We start from the raw sequence: 19723 nt of genomic DNA, 5'->3' as shown, positions 1-19723 counted from the left end.
GGATTTAGGTCTGCTAAAAGGTACAAAGTTCTCTGCAGAGTCCATTCCTTCTGCAAGCCATAGGCCTGATACTAGAGGTTATTTTCCTTTCTGTTGTGACTTCTCCATCTCCTTTGTCCTACTCTTGACTTTAAAAAGCTATGTTAGGATTGGCAATTTTGGCTTATTTACCAAAGCCCAGTTCAGTGGTTTTCAAACTGTGTTCCAACAGGGTAGGCCGACTGGGTGGGGCTCGGCACTCCCAAATTCAATTCCATCAGAGCATGCTGTTTTGTATAACGGAGTTCCCAGTAAGAAATAGTGGGGAGAAATTGTTCCACTCCTTTATGGAGTTAATACTTACGACAGTGTGTATTTCAAACCACTTAGTTTTTGTATGTTTTTCACATTGTCTTTTAATGGGCTAACGATTAAGTTTCTGGATCTTTTCCCTCTCCGCCACCATACAGACCCCGAAATGAGTGTTTAAGAATCAATGGAACACACTGCCTTAGTCGACTTAGTCTTAGAACACTGGGGGCTTTATAAAATAATTACATATTTCCATAGGTTAGTGGTCTATTTTTCATCATTACAAGACAATCAAATTGGGCAAGGACCAAAGCCAGGGGTGTGGATTGGCACATGTGTTAAGAAGCTTTTACGAAGCCGCAGAATTGACAGGTCAAGCAAAAGATGTGTGGACACTACAGGGAAAGGTGTTCTCCTACAGAAACCGAAAGACTTAAGAGCACATTTCCTAACGGGAAGGGCTCCTCTGTCACTCAGAGGCCTCCACGTCCTTCATTCTCAAAAGCTAAGTCTAACCCTTGCTTTGGGGAAATCTTCGAGTCCCTGCTCTTAGTAAAGGGGCAGACTTCCTATAGGCCAACAGATTAGGGGTCGCCTATTCCTCGCTTCAGGACAATAAAAGACTACCGAGATGGCAGGCGTAGGAGCTGTGGCGACGGCAACAGGGACACTGGGAAAAGGGGCAGAATCCGCGCCGTCCAGCGGCCCCCAGGCCTGTCAGCTCCTCACCCACCCTCCCACCCGCCCCCATTCTTCGGTCTAAACTTACCAAGTGAGAGCTACGGCCCTGGGCAGGGAGTAACTGGGCTGGGTCGGGTCGAGTTCCGCTGCGCTTCTTAGAGACGCTGCCGGGAAGAGGCTGAAACCCAGTAGCCACCACCGTCGCCACCGCCTCTGTTACTGGGGGGTCTCGCCTCCATCGCTGGCTGCGAGGACTCTGAGGGCACGTGACCGGAAGTACCAAGGCGGGCCTGCCGGGCACGTGACCCAGAGCGCGGCCGCCATGACACCTTCCGCTAGTTCCCTCCCTCCCCCGCCGGTTCCCGCCTGTTTCATTTCCTTTCGCCGGCCTCAAGCTGTGAAGGGTCCCAGGATCCTGGCTGGCTCACCCCTTTGGCCTAACGCTCTTCCGGTCTCCGACGGCGCTGTGTCTTCGGCCAGCAGCAGCCCACTGACTGCAGGCCGCAGAGAGCGTAATTGCGACCGCGGCCGGAGGGGGAGGGACCACGCGCAAGCAGGGGGCGTAACCCGTCACGTGACAAGGAAGTGCCGTTAATAGCGGTGTCCCTGCGTCCCCGTCGCTTCTGGATGACGTAAACGCGGGAGGGGAGGTACGGAAGGAGGGAAAGACTCTCCGGTATCGTTCTTAGTTGCTCGTTGAGTGTACGGCTTTTAGTTGCCCGGTGAGTGTCCCAGCGGCCATCCGTGAGAGGGGGTCTGATCTATTGAGAATTGGGGGTTTCCGGCCTTGGAAGTGGTGGAGCGGAGCCGAGACCTCTGGGCTGCTGGTCTGTAAGCCTGGCTTGGAAAACATGGTTACCGAAGCTTCTCTCCTCAAGAGATCTGAATACAGTGTTAAAGATATCGCTGCAGAAAAGTTACTAGTTCCGCTAGGGAGCTTCTTGTGGCCAGGGACTGTGTCCGGCGATGGGTACAAAGAATGTTGACTGCATGATGCATGTATGAATCGCCATTTCTCTGTGGTGAAGCGTTCTCTGATTATTACTTCTCGGGTAGAAAGATCCCACTATGGAATGGTGGAATCTCGTATATACCCTTTGCATAGTATCTTTACTTTTTGCTTGATTCCATCTTTTCCGTCCACGTAGCTAGTGGGGGGAGAAAGAATGCTGTGATTTGCTTTTTTTTTTTTTTTTTTTTAACATTTTTTTATTTATTTTTGGGACAGAGAGAGACAGAGCATGAACGGGGGAGGGGCAGAGAGAGAGGGAGACACAGAATCGGAAACAGGCTCCAGGCTCCGAGCCATCAGCCCAGAGCCTGACGCGGGGCTCGAACTCACGGACCGCGAGATCGTGACCTGGCTGAAGTCGGACGCTTAACCGACTGCGCCACCCAGGCGCCCCTGTGATTTGCTTTTAATGTGTAAGCAGCAAACACTGGTCCGTTGGTGAAATGAGTACTAGGGCGATGATAAAAAGCCTTTTCTTAATCCTACTACTCGTTTATGTTACCATAAAGGATTGCATGGAAGTGGAAAGGTGATTAGATTAGGACTCAGGAGAAGTGGATTCTAGTCACAGCTCTACCTCTCAGGAGCTCTGTAACCTTGGGTAAACCAACCCCTCAAGAAGTTGTTTTACTGACTTTGGTAAGCATTTATAGCCACCTTCTAATTGTTTAGTTGTTTGTTTGTTTGTTTTTGGCTAGAGGTGTGCAGGCTTGACAGAAGTAGTATTTAAACCCAGCTTTGCAGAAAGGTAGGATTTTATTAGATGGATGAAGATTCAGAAAACAGTATCTATTGAACCACAGAGGCACAGGAAGTTTATACAATGAAAGAGAAACAAAAAATAGCAAGGTATCATTGGACAATAGGGATAGAGTGGAAGATGGGGCTGGAAAAATAAATAAGGATGAGATCATAGATTAAGAGGGGGAGCTTTCGAAGGTTTGTACACTGACTGATTTCTTTTTAAAAGTAGGTACTGAAAAAATCTTGTGATTATGGAAAATTGCAAACGTAGACACAAGTAGACAGGATAATAAAATGAACCCCATGTACTCATAACCCATTTTTAACAGTTGTCAACATTCTACTGTTTTTATTACAGAGAATTTAAATGTGTTGGTACTTTTTATATGCATTGTCACATTTGATTAATAGTAGATTTTTATTTGAGCTCAATTCTATGGTATTTAAGTACCAGCTAGGATGATTATATTTGTGTGAAAATTCCTTTGGGTTTTAGTTGAATCAAAAGTGTGACATGGCTACTTTAAAAACGGTGCTGTTTTAGGTTATAACATAGAAATTTAATGTCCAGATCAAGGAAGTTACTGTTTCTATTCTAGTCTTTGTTATTCAGCCACTTAAGGTGTATTATGTTCAGTTCTAGGCACCATATTTTTGGGCAAAGTAAATGGCCTTTGTAGAAGGTTGACAAGAATAGAGGAAGTTAGTAATTGTCGTGTCAGAAATTATCGAAGAATTGGGAATGCTAAATTTTTAGAAGAACTGATACCACTTTTCAAATACTGAAGGGTTGTTTTGGGAGAAGTAAACATTCCTTTAAACTGCAGAAGACACAATTAGAAATAATCAGTAAAAGCTCTAAGTGAGCAGATTTCAATGTTAAAGAGAGAGAGAAAAAGAACAAAGGAAAGTATAAATATAGAGTTGGCTTAACTCTATACCATCTGAATTCTTTTTTTTTTTTTTTAACATTTTATTTATTTTTGAGACAGGGAGAGACAGAGCATGAACAGGGGAGGGTCAGAGAGAGGGAGACACAGGATCAGAAACAGGCCCCAGGCTCTGAGCTGTCAGCACAGAGCCCAACGCGGGGCTCGAACTCACGGACTGTGAGATCATGACCTGAGCCGAAGTGGGCCACTTAACTGACTGAGCCACCCAGGCGCCCCATATACCATCTTAATTCTTAACCATCACCCCGCAACTTCTCTTGAGAACTGACATTGCTGACGCTGTTTCTTTTCCGTTCTCATTTCCCATTAAATATATATTTTTTGAAAATTAGGAACCTGTTAGTTTAGTTTTTTTTACCTCATTAAATTATAACTTGCAGGACACTGAGATCAAGGCCCGATGGCCTATCCACTTCAGAGTTTAAGATCACAAGTGGCAGAGATAGACAATGTGGACTTGATGTCATTCCTTTCCAGCTTCTTTAGGATCTTATACCATGGTTTTATCTTTTTCTTGTGTCTTCAGTCTTTTACATTCTAAAGACTCTTAGCTACTATTTACAAATCTGTTTGAGTCTCTCCTGGTCAGAAAGTCCAGAGAGATTTTCTCCTTTTCCACCAGATTTCTTGAGTAATTGAAAGGCCTTGTCTTTACTACCTTACTACCCACCACTTTTCTTAAGTCTTTGTTTTCTAGGGTGTGCCCACAGCGCTTCACAGAAATTATGTGATTGCCTAACACCAAATCCTTTGATGTCTTTCTGTTGCCTACCAAATTAAAATTTCTTCAGGTTCTTTGGTTTGAAATTAGAAGTGTTTCATGCTTTGTGTTGAATTACTATTCCACTTTTATTTTTCATTACTCTGTTCCTTGTATCCTGTGTCTCAACCAAAACTAAACTTGTATTCTCCAAATGTATCCTCTGTATTTTTGCTTATTGCTGCCCTTACCCTTTTCCTTCTGATAAAAGCCTATTCGGCTCCAGTGCTGCTTCCCTTAGGAAGTTTTCTACAGTTCCCTTTAACTCAGTGTGAAATGTGATTCTTATGTCCTTTAAGTTCCAACATAGCATTCTGCTTATGTTTTCCTTATTAGGTGTGTGTGCGTGCGCACGCGCATGTTCTTTTTCTCCCTGTTTATAAAGTGACTGATTTCCAGAATTATTTTGTCATTTCTACCACTGTGTTTCATATTTCACAAGGAACTCAATAAAATGAATGAGTGAAAAGAATGATAGTTTTTTTCTTAGGTCAAGAATTCTCAAAAGAAGTCTTTTTCAAAGATTTTATTTTATTTTATTTTATGTTTATGTTGGAGAGAGAGAGAGTGAAAGAGGCAGAGAGAGGACACAAGAGAATCCCAAGCAGGCTCTGCAATGTCAGTGCAGTGTAGCTCAAACCCACGGACCATGAGATTATGACCTGAGTGGAAATCAAGGGTCGGGATGCTCAACTGACTGAGCCACCCAGGCATCCCTAAAGATTTTAAGTAATCTCTACAGCTGACATGGGCTTGAACTCAAAATTCCAAGTTCAGGAGTTGCATGCTTCACTGACTGACCAACCAGCTGCCCTGGAATTCTTAAATATTTTGAGTATAGGACTACTAAAGATTTGGTTTTCTTTTTGGAATATTATTCTTTTTTTTTTTTTTAATTTTTTTTTTCAACGTTTATTTATTTTTGGGACAGAGAGAGACAGAGCATGAACGGGGGAGGGACAGAGAGAGAGGGAGACACAGAATCGGAAACAGGCTCCAGGCTCTGAGCCATCAGCCCAGAGCCTGACGTGGGGCTCGAACTCACAGACCGTGAGATCGTGACCTGGCTGAAGTCGGACGCTTAACCGACTGCGCCACCCAGGCGCCCTGGAATATTATTCTTATACTAAGAATAGTATAACGAAGAGGAGATGAGACTATATTATGTGTATGCAGTAAAAAACATCGTAAGCTTATGTGTGTTTTGCCACTGGAAGGTACACTCCATGAATGTTAGGACTTTGTTTTGTCCTCTGTTTTATCTCTCCAACCTAGAACAGTGCACAAGTTGGTGCTATTGTAACTGAACAAACATGAGTTCCCTCCTGTGAGTCAAGGTAGAAACTACAATGGGTAGAGTTGTTGCACAAAGGAAACTTTATTTGCAGCAAACAAGGAGATCACAGGGAATAACTTTCAAAGCCATGACTCCCTGAGAAAGAGTGAATGTTTGTTTCTTTGTTTTAGAGTTAGAATGAGTATTTGAATAAGGGAGACTTGTCACCTCTGTGTAGAGGCCCACACATGCTCCTTTAGGAAATATGCTTATATGTACATAGTATATCATGTAAAGGAGGCTTGTGCTTCTGTTTAGGTGGAGATTTTCATATTCAAATGAGGTAAAAGTAACTGTCGGTCACTCCCTGGATTACTTCGTAGTCCATCTGCACTGGCATGAGTCGGGAGGTGAGCTCAAACTGGTCAGGGTGGTTTGGGCCACCAGAACTCCTAACCAGGCAATTGTTGCTTTGAGGGGTTGTTTCAGTTTCCATCACATGATGCTATGCCCCTCCGGTCTTTTGCCTGAGTTAAGAGGTAAGCTGGAAGGAAGAGCTTAAGGAAAAATGTGGGACAGAGGTTGGTAGGAGCAAGCAGGTGAGCAGTAGAGGTCGAGGTTTGGGGTCTTGCTGGTAACACTATGTACATATTTGTTAAATAAATAAGTGAATACATGTTCTGAAAAAAACTGTAAATTAAAAACAAGTATAAGCAGTTGTTTCTGAATTTTTCAGTACTGTTTGCTTTTTTTTTTTTAACGTTTATTTTGAGAGAGAGTTGGGGGGGGGGGGAGAGGGAGAGAAAATCCCAAGTAGGTTCTGTGCCATCGGTGCAGAAGAGCCTGACACAGGGCTCGATCTCATGAACCCTGAGATCATGACCTGAGCCAAAGCCAAGAGTTGGGCACTCAACCTACTGAGCCACCCAGGTGCCCCTGTAGTGTTTGCTTTTATTCTTAATTTGGCATGTTACAAAATGGAGAAAAGTTAAATCAACGGATAAGAATTTTCTTGAATTTTGTTTCTTTTCTGGAAGCTGGTGCAATTTGACAAAAATATACACTTGAGAGTTGCTGAACAGATAACTCTTGTGTTAGTGTACAAAGTCTTCATTGGTTATTTATCATTTGCTGCTTTGTATTCCTGTTCCTATTCATTCCTATCAGTTTTCTTATCGAAGCTCTTACTTTGAGCTTTAATTCTCTGTACCTTACTTCCCACTTAGTAGGTGCATTCATTCATTTAACAGATACTTACTGAGCCCTTGATAGTGTGGAGAAAGAGATCCAGAGATGTGTTTCTATTGAGCACAGTTAAATTATTGGCTGATAACTATTGAATTTGCTCATAAGGGTTTATAGTTTGAAGCCTTTACAGAATGTTGCCTTTTAATGAGAGACTCTGAAAGGTAGAGGAAGATTTACAACTCAAAAAGTACAACTGAGGTTGCTATTTTACCAAAGAGGAACTTGACCAATTTTTCTCTTACATCCTCCGTTCTACCTACTCACGCTGTTAGATAAATAGAGTGGGACAGGATTATGGAGGGACCTTGAGAATCTGGGCTTGATTGTCTGGGAGCTTCAGAGTCAGGGAATGATACAGTACACGCTGATGGTTGCACATAATGTTATCTATGTGTGTTTTCTTTCCTCGTAGATGCTAAGTACCTCCAAAGTAGGGATCCTTGTTCCTTTCTCCTGTTTCTCCATGGTCTCCATGTATCCATTAAATGTTTGCTAACTAAGCAAGGAGCTTCTAAAAATTATATTTTTTTTGCAGGTTTTATGCAGGAATACTGTGCCTGTCACTCAACGTAGTTTTACCTTTCCAGCTAAATGACTTTTGTGCCAGTGATACCGGAGTCCTACAGCCATGTACTGGCAGAATTTGAGTCTCTGGATCCATTACTTTCAGCCCTGAGGCTGGACTCCAGTCGTCTAAAGGTGAATTTCTTGATCCGTGTATCTGTTTCATGTTCATATTTGTATATTTTGTGCACACTGTTATATATGCTCCCTGGCGTCTAGTTCTTTATGTTTAATGGAATCATGGGTATTCTTCCCTGTGCTAGTAATACCTTACATACAAGTAGCATGTTCATAGGTCTTTCTTTTTTCTTTTTTTTTGTATTAAAAAGATTTTTTTTAATATTTGAGAGAGCGAGAGGGAGACAGAGTGTGAGTGGGGGAGGGGCAGAGAGCAAGAGGGAGACACAGAATCTGAAGCAGGCTCCAGGCTCTGAGCTGTCGGCACAGAGCCTGATATGGGGCTCAAGCCCACAAACCGTGAGAACGTTTCTTGAGCCAAAGTTGGATGCTTAACTGACTGAGCCACTCAGGCGCCCCAACTCTTTCTTTTTCTTTTTTTTTTAACTTGTTTTATTTTTTATTTTTTTAAATTTACTTCCAAATTAGTTAGCATATAGTGCAACAATGATTTCAGGAGTAGATTCCTTAATGCCCCTTACCTATTTAGCCCATCCACCCTCCCAAAACCGCTCCCGTAACCCTCAGTTTGTTCTCCATATTTATGAGTCTCTTCTCTTTTGTTCCCCTCACTGTTTTTATATTATTTTTGTTTCCCTTCCCTTATGTTCATCTGTTTTGTCTCTTAAAGTCCTCAGATGAGTGAAGTGATACGATTTTTGTCTTTCTCTGACTGACTAATTTCACTTAGCATCATACCCTCCAGTTCTATCCACATAGTTGCAAATGGCAAGATTTCATTCTTTTTGATTGCTGAGTAATAAATATTCCATTGTATATCTATACCACATCTTTTTTATCCATTCATCCATTGGTGGACATTTGGGCTCTTCCCATACTTTGGCTATTGTTGATAGTGCTGCTATAAACATGGGGGTGCACGTGTCCCTTCGAAACAGCACACCTGTATCCCGTGGATAAATGCCTAATAGTGCAATTGCTGGGTGGTAGGGTAGTTCTATTTTTAGTTTTTTGAGGAACCTCCATACTGTTTTCCAGAGTGGCTGCACCAACTTGCATTCCCTTCCCAACTCTTTCTTGATTTACTTTCTGAGCTATCATTTGCTTTCCCATTCTTGAAAACCATGATATTGATTGGTCAGATTTTTTTTTTCCTTCACAATAATCTTGCTGTTTTCCCTAAGAAAGTAATGTATTTGGTTGAAAATAAATAGTATAAATGAGTATACCATGTTGCATTTTAAGCATCATGGACCACTGCAGTTATACTAAGCTCATTACAGAACAAGGAGTTTGATATACCCTCCATTTTAGGGAACAGAGCAAAAGCCATTAGCTGTGTGGGATAAAGTATGTGCTTCCCTCAAACCCTGAGTTCTTTTGATAAACTCAGGGATGACATAGTGAAGAACAAATCTTATGACCAATTCCAAAATAATTTCATTCTTATACTTTTGGTCCCCTACCCCAGTAATTTTCTAGCCTCTAAGCAGAAGAGTAGGATGTAATAGGCAAAGTGATATGAGCAACACTCATGAGGGGTTGATTTCAGTTAGACTTTTTTTTTTTTTTTAAGTTTATTTTTGAGAGAGAGAATGAGCAGGGGAGGGGCAGAGTGAAAGAATCCCAAGCAGGCTCTGTGCTGTTAGAGCAGAGCCTGACACAGGGCTTGAACTCACGAACCATGAGATGATGACCTGAGCTGAAATCAATAGTTGGATGCTTAACCGACTGAGCCACCCAGGCACCCGTCTTTAATCCATTTTGACTTTATTTTTCTGTAGGTGAAAGAAAGTGGTCCGGTTTCATTCTTTGCCTGTTGCTGTTAGAGTCCTCAATACCATTTGTTGAAGAGTGTCTTTTTCCCATTTATTCCTCCTTTGTTGAAGATTAATTGACCATATAATTGTACTTTTATTTCTGGGTTTTCTGTTCTAGTCCCTTGATCTGTGTGTCTATTTTTATGCTAGTACTATACTGTTTTAATTACTACCATTTTGTAATATAACTTGAAATCTGAACTTGTGATACCTCCAGTGTTTCCAAAATTGCTTTGGCTATTCAAGACCTTGTGTAGTTCCATGCAAAATTTAGGATGGGTTGTTCTAGTTCTGTGAAAAATGCTGTTGGTGTTTTGATAGGGATTGCATTTAAACTATAGATTGCTTTGAATAGTAGAAACATTTTAACAATATTCTGTCAATCCATGAGCATGGAATATCTTTCCATTTCTTTGCATCGTCTTGAATTTTTTTTATCAGTGTTTTATATAGTTTTTAGAGTACAGCATTTTCACCTGTTTGGTTAAATTTATTCCTAGATATTTTATTATTTTAGGGGTAGTTGTAAATGGGATTGTTTTCTTAATTTCACTTTCTGCTGCTTCATTGTTAGTGTATAGGAATGCAAAAGATTTCTGTACATTGATTTTGTATCCTGTTAGTTTACTATTCATTCATTTATCATTTCTCCTGGTTTTTATTTATCAGTTTTAGTGGTTTTTTGGTGGTGTCTTTAGTGTTTTCTTTATATAGTAACATGTTATCTGCAAATAGTGAGAGTTTTACTTTTTCCATACCAATTTGGATGCCTTCTATTTTTTTATGTTGTCTAATAGCCGTGTCTAGGACTTCCAGTATTATGTTGAATAAAAGTGGTGAGAGTGGATATCCTTGTCTTGTTCCTGACCTTAAGGGGAAAGCTCTGTTTTTCACCATTAAGTATGATATTGGCTGTGGGTTTTTCATATAAGGTCCTTATTGTGTTGAGGTATGTTCCCTCTAGACCTACTTTGCAGAGGGTTTTTATCATGAATGGATGTTGTACTTTGGCAAATGCTTTTTCTCCATCTGTTGAAATGATTATATGGTTTTATCCTCTTATTGATGTGATGTGTCACATTGTTTGTGAATATTGAACCATTCTTGTATCCTGGGACTAAGTCCCACTTGATAAAGATATAATATTTTTTTGATGTGTTCTTGGATTCAGCTTGCTAATATTTTGTTGAGGATATTTGCATCGATATTCATGAGAGATATTGAACTGTAGGTTTTTGTTTTTGTTTTTGTTTTTTTGTGGTGTTTTTATCTGGTTTTGGTATCAGGGTGATACTGGCTTCATAGAATGAGTTTGGAAATTTTTCTTCCTCTTGTATTTTTTGGAACAATTTGAGAAGAATAGGTATTAACTCTTTTTTTTAATGTTTGACAGAATTTGCCTGTGAAGCCATCTGGTCCTGGACTTTTTGTTTGTTGTGAGTTTCTTATTACTGATTTAATTATTTTGCTGGTAATTGGTCTCTTTAGATTTTCTATTTCCTCCTACTTTAATTTGGGGAGGTTATACATTTCTAAGAACTTATCCATTTCTTTCAAGTTGTCCGATTTGTTGACATACAGGTTTTTATAATATTTTGATATAATTGCTTGTATTTCTATGGTGTTAGTTGTGATTTTTCCTCTTTCATTAGTGGCTTTGTTTATTTGGGTTCTCTCTCTTTTTTTTAATGAGTCTGGCTACAGGTTTGTCAATTTTGTTGATCTTTTCAAAGAACCAGCTCCTGAGAGCCCCTGGTTTGAGTGTCTGACTCTTGATTTTGGCTCAGGTCATGATCCCAGGGTTGTGGGATCAAGCCCCACCTTGGGGTCTGTGAGCATGGAGCCTGCTTAAGATTCTCCTTCTCTCTCTCTCTCTCTCTCTCTCTCTCCCCCTTCTTCTCTCCCCCACTTGCACGCATGCACTCTCTCTCTCTCTCTCTCTCTTAAACACACACACACACACACACACTCAAAGAACCAGCTCCTGGATTCATTGATCTGCTGTATTGTTTTTTTAGTTTCTATATCATTTATTTCTGCTCTGATCTTTATTATTTCCTTCCTTTTCCTGGGTTTGGGTTTTATTCTTCTTTTTCTAGCTCTTTTAGGTGTGAGGTTATTCTTCCTGCTTCTTGAGGTAGGCCTGTATTGCTATAAACTGCCTTCTTGGAACTTCTTTTGCTGCATCCCAAAGATTTTGGACTGTTGTGTTTTCATTTTCATTTGTTTCCTTGTAATTTTTAATTTCTTCTTTAATTTCTTGTTTGATCCACTCATTGTTTAGTAGCATGTTATTTAACCTCCCTGTATTGTGCTCTTTCCAAATTTTTTCTTGTGATTGATTTCTAGTTTCATAGTATTGTGGTCAGAAAAGATGCATGGTATGACTTCAATTTTTTGAATTTGTTGAGACTTGTTTTGTGGCCTAATGTGTAATCTATTCTGGAGAATGTTCCATGTGCACTTGAAAAGAATGTTGCATTCTGCTGTTTTAGGGTGGAATTTCCTGAAGATGTCTGTTAAATTCATCTATTCCAGTGTGTCAAAGCCCCTGTTTCCTTGTTGATTTTCTATTTGGATGATGTGTCCATTGATCTAAGTCAGGTGTTCCAGTCCCCTGCTATTATTATGTCACTGTATGTGTATATAGTGTATGTGTATTTGTACACACACACACTATTAATATATATATTGATTGTTTCCCAAAGGCTTTCTTTTTTTCTGACTCTTCCTTTTACCTGGTAAGGTAAACCTTTCTAAGAAACCCCAGCAGGCTTAGTCTTATTAGCTGGAGTTTAGTCAGATAGCTCTCACTAGCTTCAGGAAAAACTGAGTAAATGAATATTTAGATTTTCCAGCTTCTGTGGTGGAAAGCAAGGTTGAAGAGGGTTGGGAGTGTCTGTTCATCAGCAAAGCAACAAATTTTGCCACAGGGTGTTGGGCACAGCATGGCCACTGTTTTCTGTGGTAGATAAGGAAAGGAATTAGCAGGCTGAGGGTCTAACAGCATAGTGACCTGCATCTGTGTCCTCTATAGTCTCACCCATTCTAAAAGCTGTGGGTGATTTGTGTGCTAATTATGTGGACTAGAAATGATTCAAGTGAGTAAATGGTTAAAGAGTTGCTTTATCCCCTGGGGACTTACTTGATCTTTCATCTTTGTGGTCAGCAGTGGAATGATTTAGCCAAATTACACAAAAGATGAATGATCTGATAACTGGATTTTGCCAAGGGAAAATTACTTATTTGTATAATTGAGCCTATTCAGTCATTTTGAGATTCAGTTAAAAATTTAAAACCACAATGTTCTGTCTGTGTCTTGTGCTCGAATGAGAAGCTGAGTGCCATAACATGGTGTCCAGCTGGGCAGGAAGTGGGGTGGGGGAGGAACCTGCTACAGAGATCTTAGTATTTACGTCTAGTAGTTTCTTTTATTTAGTTACGTGACTACGATCACCTCACCCTTGTCTGTTTACATGTTTTCAGTGCACGAGCATAGCTGTGTCTCGGAAATGGCTGGCTTTGGGCAGTTCGGGAGGAGGACTCAATCTCATTCAGAAGGAAGGCTGGAAGCACAGGCTTTTTCTTTCACACAGGGTAAGCTTAATTAATCATAGTTCTGTCATACTATTCGGAGTATCTTTCATAGATCCCAATTTCTCCATTATGAATAATCATTTGGAGTAAAAGAGGAATGTAAATCTTGAGATTTAAAAGTAAAAAATTACCATTTTTGAGAAGCCTAATATTTTTCCTTTTGTGTTCTAGGAAGGTGCAATTTCTCAGGTTGCCTGTTGTTTACATGATGATGATTATGTTGCTGTAGCTACCAGGTAAGAAACTGCCTTAAAATTATCTGATCTTTTCTAAATACATTTTAAATTGACAAGCCCTAGTTATGTGTTTTTTAGGGTGGCTAACCATCCTGGTTTGTCTACGACTGTCCCAATTTTAGCACTGAAAGTCCTGAGTCCTAAGGAAATCTCTCAGTTCCCAGCAAACAGACATTTGGTCACCCTATGGTTTATGGAAAATGTCAGTATGACACAACAACATTTCAGTGGCCTTAAAAGCGAAAGGTAACAGAGATAATTTAGAACATCTTAAGTTCTCTTGTACTGGATTTGTGGACTAAAGAAAGGAAATCAGTACCTTGACTTCCTACTTCCTACTTTTTTTGACAAACAGGAGTTTGCATATATATTTAATATAACTGATACTGTGATACAAATAATATTGTACCTTTTTGACCCTTGCCAAAAATTTGCTTCTGTGATTTAATTCTTACAGTCAAGGTCTCGTAGTTATTTGGGAATTAAATCAGGAGCGTCGTGGGAAACCAGAACGAATTTATGTGTCTTCAGAACACAAAGGCCGAAAAGTTACAGCTCTCTGTTGGGATACAGCTATTCTTAGAGTTTTTGTAGGTGATCATATGGGGAAAGTTTCTGCCATCAAACTCAACACTTCTAAACAAGTAAAGGTAAGAGCCAGTCCAATTCTTTGTGTATGTGGTGAGATAGAAGATATTAACAGAATTTCAGTTGAGGGGCACAATTTTATCTACTCTTTCTTGGGGGACTGATCTAGAGCCCACACTATTAATTTTGTGGAGAACTGTTTATGTGTAGCCTGGTTTAGCTTAATACTGTTGCAGGATGGCTTCTGTGAGCTAACTTCAATAATTTGCACATTGTCTATTACAGTACTCTGTAACTTACCTATATGGTTCACTTAAATAAAGCATTACTACTAAACTGTTAATAAGATAAGATGCCGCTTTATTAGTTGTGTGAATAAAATGACAAACATAGAAATGGTACTACTTGCCCAGCCTCCTATTCTCTTGGTCCCTGATTAGAAGAAACTCATGAGTCTAGGTATATTTTTTTTTACAATGGATGTAACTTACTGTGAACTGAATCTTAAAGGCACCTCCTGGATTGTGCTCAGCTGCACGGGTCCCAGGCTTCCTGCCAAAGTTGTTGCAGTAGAAGGGTTGAGTATCAGGTTACCCTGACAGAATGCTCCAGTCTCTCATTAAGGCAGAGCAGACCAGGGGTGCCTAGGTGGCTCAGTTGGTTAAGTGTCCGACTTAGTTTCAGCTCAGGTCTTGATCTCATGGTTCATAAGAGCTCCACATCAGGCCTTGTGCTGATAACACAGAGCCTGGTTGGATTTCTCTTTCTCCCTCTCTCTCTCTGCCCGTTCCTCGCTTGTGTTCTCTCTCTCTTTCTAACTTAAAAAAAAAAAGGCAGAGCAGACCAACTTCTTACAGTCCCTCTCCTCCAGGACTGTTAAAATGGGGAACTTGGCTTATTTCTATTTAGGATCTTGGCAAAAAAGAAGAAATCTAACTACCATTGGCTAAATTATTTTATTTTAATTAACATATCAGAATATTCTTCTGGTTTGATCATGGTGACCCTTCAAAGTTGCCACTTGATTCCTAACATATTTTTGATCCCAAATATAGTTGGAACATTATAGGTAGTATAGTCCTAATTTGTCTTTTTTCCGAAGGAAGAAGTACTGTCTTCTGTGTGACAAAATTCTCTCACATGTTCCAAAACTTGTTTCACCTTGTTATTCCAATTTCTAAGATTAGATAACCAGAAACAGTCTTAAGAATTGTCTTCTACAGTTACGTAACAAATTATTTCACAGAACCTTTAAATGACTGAAGCTTTGATATCCTAACAGGCAAATTAAATTTTGACCCATTAAATTTTTTTATTTTGCTGTCCAAAGTTATTTTCACTTAAAAGGTAAAGGAGGTCACATGTATACGTAAAGATAAATCTTCTTTCCTTATCGTGTCTTTTTTAGGCAGCTGCTGCTTTTGTGATGTTTCCTGTTCAGACAATAACAACAGTTGACTCCTGTGTTGTCCAGTTAGATTATTTGGATGGAAGACTACTTATATCCTCACTTACTCGATCCTTCTTGTGTGACACTGAGAGGTATATTGACCAACTGTGGGTCATAGGTTATGCAGAATTCTAGAACTTTTGGAGACTTAGAAGTCATTTAGTCCAAACCCCTCAGTTCAGTAATACAGATGTTAATGAGGAACAAGCTGTGTGCAAGCTGATGTTAGGGAGTAGGAAAGACATAGAGGAGACTGAGCCAGTGGGCGACAAAGACAGATGTTCACTTAACTCTCCTTGAAGTGTGGTCAAAGAGCTATGAGGGAAGGCCAAACAAAGGCCTGTTTTCATATGGGGAATCAGGAAGTCTTCCTTGATTAAATTTGTTGTTGTTTAGATTTGTTGTGTGTTTAGTAGAATGTTACTAATGGGTAAAACTGGGTGAAGAATAAGAACTTTGTGAATATCTATTTTATTGAAATCTCAAGGGTGGAGTTAAGTTTCAGTGAATGGCAAAGACGTGTATTGGAGGTAGCTGTGAAGCACCAGAACAGAAACATCTTGAAATCAATATTATGTGTGACTGTGCTGAAGTTCCTCAGCCATTCTCACTGCAGGGAAATTTTCACTGGTGGTTCTTTTTTCCCCACTACCATATTCTTTAGGACCAGCCACTCTTTAAACTATTTATTAAGGAGAACTTTGAGCATACATAAAAGAATTGTATATTGAACCCCCATGAACCCACCAGCCAGCTTCAATAATTTTGATGATGATTTTGGTAGGCTAAATTTGGAGTAAAACAGGAAGGAAGGGACATTCTAGCAGGAAGGAACAGTCTCTTGTGGAAAAGTGAGAAAGAATTGGGCATATTTTAAAACCTTCCAGTCTGGCGTAGTAAGTAGGGGAGTTGTGGAAGATCAAGTTGGTAAATTGGCTCCACAGTGAGAGTGACAGCCTTAAATGTCACATTAATTAGGTGGGGTTTTAGATCATTTTAAGAAGTGTGCTTAAAGAATAGCAGGGTTTGAAAATTGATTTCATTAGAACTATCCAGGCTTGGAAAGTCTTTATGTATTTCCAGGATTTCATGTATCTGTTAGAAGTCTGCTATTTTAGAAAGCAGGAGTTGTTTATTACAAAAGGTTTGAAGGAGTGTTTGCCGACTGTCAGGGATGGTAGAGGGAAGGTTGGGAAGAAGGCGTACTTTGTATTTATTTTTTTGGATGGGAAAGGCACGTGGGAAGGAGGCCAGTTATAGCAGGTGGTAGGTGTGTGATATCAGAGAACCTAGCTGGATAGCAGAGAGGCAATGGTCAGTTTACATGAAATTCGTGGGAAGGAGGATGTATCTGGTTCTGACTTGTTTCAGACTATATACATCAGTGAAGTTAGACTTGGAGAACTGGAGATCACCTAGTGCCACCCTTTCATTCTTGGAGCTTGTCTGACATCACCCAGCTGAGAAGAGACAGGCGAGACTACAACCTTTCTGTCTTGATTCAGTGCCCTTGCTCTTAACCTCACAGTTACCTCATACATCCTTTGACGTTGGACCTTTGGTCATTAACCACACACTTGAGATTTTGGGGAAGTGTTTGTTAGCTTCACCAAATTGATAACTATTCTTCATCTGTAGGTTTCCAAGTTTACAAAGTGGCCCCGTGTAGAAAGCTATATGATAGACTTTATAAAACAAAGACCTAAGTAAGTAGAGGTTTATTTTTCCTTCTGTGCAGTGGAATTGCTGATCTTCATTTTCCCATTTCACAGGGATGTAGCTAGAGTTGGTTATGAGAATAACCTAGATTCTGCTGCTAAAACAACACATTCTAGAAATGCCCACTTCCTGTTAGCTAGAATTCAGTTTGGGGGGACATGAATAGTACAATAATTTTAAAAATTCATTTATGTTTAATTTTTTTTTGTTTGTTTCAACTTATATTCCCTCCCAACAAAAAGCATTAAAAAAAAAAAAAATAAAAACAACGGGGGCTCCTAGTAACTAACGGAAGTGATAGATAGGAATGTGCTTCTCTTGCCCGCCACTGGCTACTTTGTCAATATCATTGATGAGCAAGGTGGATCCTGGGAAGAAATAGAAGAAATAGAAACAAAGAACTATGGTATAGTGGAGAGAACACTGACTAATGGAAACTGGAAATATGGTTTCAAATTCTGGTTCTGCCACTTTTTAAACCTTGCTAAATGTTGGTTTCCCCATCCAGAATAGTAGATAGGTATTAACTAAGATAACATATATGACATACTTCATCTTGTGCCTGTTACATATTGTTTGAAAATGTAGAAATCAAGGTTAATGAGCATACAAATAAACGAATTGCCTGTATTTGTTCAATCAACAAACATTGACTGCACTCTTCTGGACCCTTAGTATTGTATTAAGCACCATAGAAGATATAAAGTAAGCAAGAAATATATTTTATTTCCCAAGTAAGGAATATAAGTAATAAATCCATAGCTTCTTAGATTGCTCTGTATACATTTCAAAGCACTTTCATATCCATGTTCTCGTGGTACACATAGTTCTCACAGTTTTTCATAGTACTAAAGCTGATGTTACTTTTTACCCATGAAAACAGATAAGTACAGGGATATTGAATTATCTAAGGTCACCTAGTAAATTCACACTAGAGGGCATATTAGGTCATTCTCTAATAGAAGAGTTTGAGTGCATGGAGCACTATAATGTAGTTAATGCTCTCTGTGGGTCAGACACTGTGCTATACATTGGGAATTTAAAGAAGAGAAACAAATGGCCTTTGTCTTAAGAAAAGTCATAATCTATTTTTCAGAGACACAGTTGCCATATATAAGGTGGTAAGTGCCATGGGAAGCGTGTAATTCAGCTTATGGGCATCAATGAAGTCTCTTGTGGAAGAATGGTGAAGTCTTGAAGAATACTTAAGTAAAGCAGGTTTTAGGAAGAGATTATCACCTTCCATTGTTCCCAGGCAGTGTACTAAGCACTTTTGTGTATTTAGGTCGTATAATCATAAGGAAACAGAATGTTCAAAGTTAGAGTTTCAGAAGGACTTGGCATTTTGAGGAAAGAGCAAAGAGTTTACTGGGTGTTTGTGGCAGGAGAATGGCTGGAAGACAGGGTTGGAGAGGTAGCTTAGTAACTTCCATGGAGTGTCCAAAGAACCTTTTGCAAGGTGATTTTGCAAGGTGATTTGCAAGGGATAGATTTTAAACCACCTTATAATAGGATTTAAGGATGTATGCAATGGTTTGCTAGCACTCATTTTGTAGATTTGAAAGGGGCCTTCACATGAATTCTGAGCCCCTCATTCTGTGGATAATAAACTGAGCACTAATGTGAAGTGGTTTGCTTCCTGTTACAGAAATCGTTAATGGCAAATCAGAGCCAAAACCCTATTTTGACCTTTCCATGCTGCCGTTCTTTCCAATATATTGCTAATACGAATACAGAGAGGATATTTTGGGTGCGGTTATTATGGCCATAGGGTTATTATGTCCATTAGTAGTGCCATTTGTTTTTGACTTTTTTATAAGTAAACGTGCTTTCTTTTCTTTTGGGGGGATTAGAGAAAAATTTTGGAAAATCGGAAGCAAGGAAAGAGATGGAGAATATGGAGCTTGTTTCTTCCCTGGAAGATGTTCTGCGGGCCAGCAACCCCTAATATATTGTGCTCGCCCTGGCTCTAGGATGTGGGAAGTGAACTTTGATGGTGAAGTTATAAGCACACATCAGTTTAAGAAACTCCTCTCGTCACCACCTCTCCCTGTGATTACTCTAAGGTAATGATTTATATTGCTGATAGGGACTATCTGAGGAATTTACATGCAGGAGTTCGGTTGAAATCTCTGATATTCTAGACGCATTAAAGATTATGCTTTCTAAAAGTGAAGTCGAATTTTTACTCAAGATTTAGAGAAACCAAAAAGCCTTTAACCAGCTATCTTTGATATGATTAAAGTAGATTGAATACAGGCAGATGAGTTAGATGCTGCAAAACTTTTCCTACGTAGGGAACAGCATACTTTTTTGTTGTGGTTAATTCATTAACAGACTGTTTACTTCCTAGATCTGAACCTCAGTATGATCATACAGTTGGATCTTCCCAGTCTTTGTCTTTCCCCAAACTCTTGCACCTTAGGTAAGTTTCTCCTTTTGATGTTCAAAAAAAAAAAAAAAAAATGAGCACTTAACTTTGTCTCTTTGTTTCTTGTTCACGGGTGGTTTTTTAAACGTTGTTTTTGTACTAAGATATTTTTGGAAAATTAGGAAATGACTATGTTACATGACGTGTTCTAAGAGGAATAAAAAGATCATAGAAGTATGCTTCTTTTTTTGTTGTTTCAAATTGACCTAAACCAA

At 39.6% G+C, this 19723-nt stretch overlaps 2 protein-coding genes across 6 annotated transcripts in view; one reads left to right on the top strand and one right to left on the bottom strand.

Annotated features, from left to right (window-relative positions):
• GTF2H1 (general transcription factor IIH subunit 1) overlaps window positions 1-1295 on the bottom strand; it is a 36899-nt gene extending 35604 nt beyond the window's left edge. Inside the window, exon 1 of the mRNA XM_058688414.1 lies at window positions 1061-1295. The gene's annotated coding sequence lies outside the window, so the exon portion shown is untranslated. The remainder of the gene's footprint in view (window positions 1-1060) is intronic.
• A 221-nt stretch (window positions 1296-1516) lies between these two features.
• The window catches only part of HPS5 (HPS5 biogenesis of lysosomal organelles complex 2 subunit 2), a 39864-nt gene continuing 21657 nt past the window's right edge, over window positions 1517-19723 (top strand). For 2 of the 5 annotated variants that reach the window (XM_058688413.1, XM_058688409.1), the window contains exons 1-8: window positions 1517-1694; window positions 7501-7664; window positions 12974-13084; window positions 13256-13320; window positions 13778-13970; window positions 15317-15450; window positions 18931-19143; window positions 19431-19502. In XM_058688413.1, the coding sequence (XP_058544396.1) occupies window positions 7557-7664; window positions 12974-13084; window positions 13256-13320; window positions 13778-13970; window positions 15317-15450; window positions 18931-19143; window positions 19431-19502 (896 nt within the window). In that variant the 5' untranslated portion in view covers window positions 1517-1694; window positions 7501-7556. Of the gene's footprint in view, window positions 1695-1732; window positions 1972-7500; window positions 7665-12973; window positions 13085-13255; window positions 13321-13777; window positions 13971-15316; window positions 15451-18930; window positions 19144-19430; window positions 19503-19723 lie in introns of those variants that run through there. The other 3 variants (XM_058688410.1, XM_058688412.1, XM_058688411.1) reach the window with 3 other exon arrangements.

Source organism: Neofelis nebulosa, chromosome 10 (genome assembly GCF_028018385.1).
Source record: "Neofelis nebulosa isolate mNeoNeb1 chromosome 10, mNeoNeb1.pri, whole genome shotgun sequence".
In the NCBI taxonomy this organism is placed as follows: Eukaryota; Metazoa; Chordata; class Mammalia; order Carnivora; family Felidae; genus Neofelis; species Neofelis nebulosa.
This window is presented reverse-complemented; position numbering and strand designations above follow the sequence as displayed.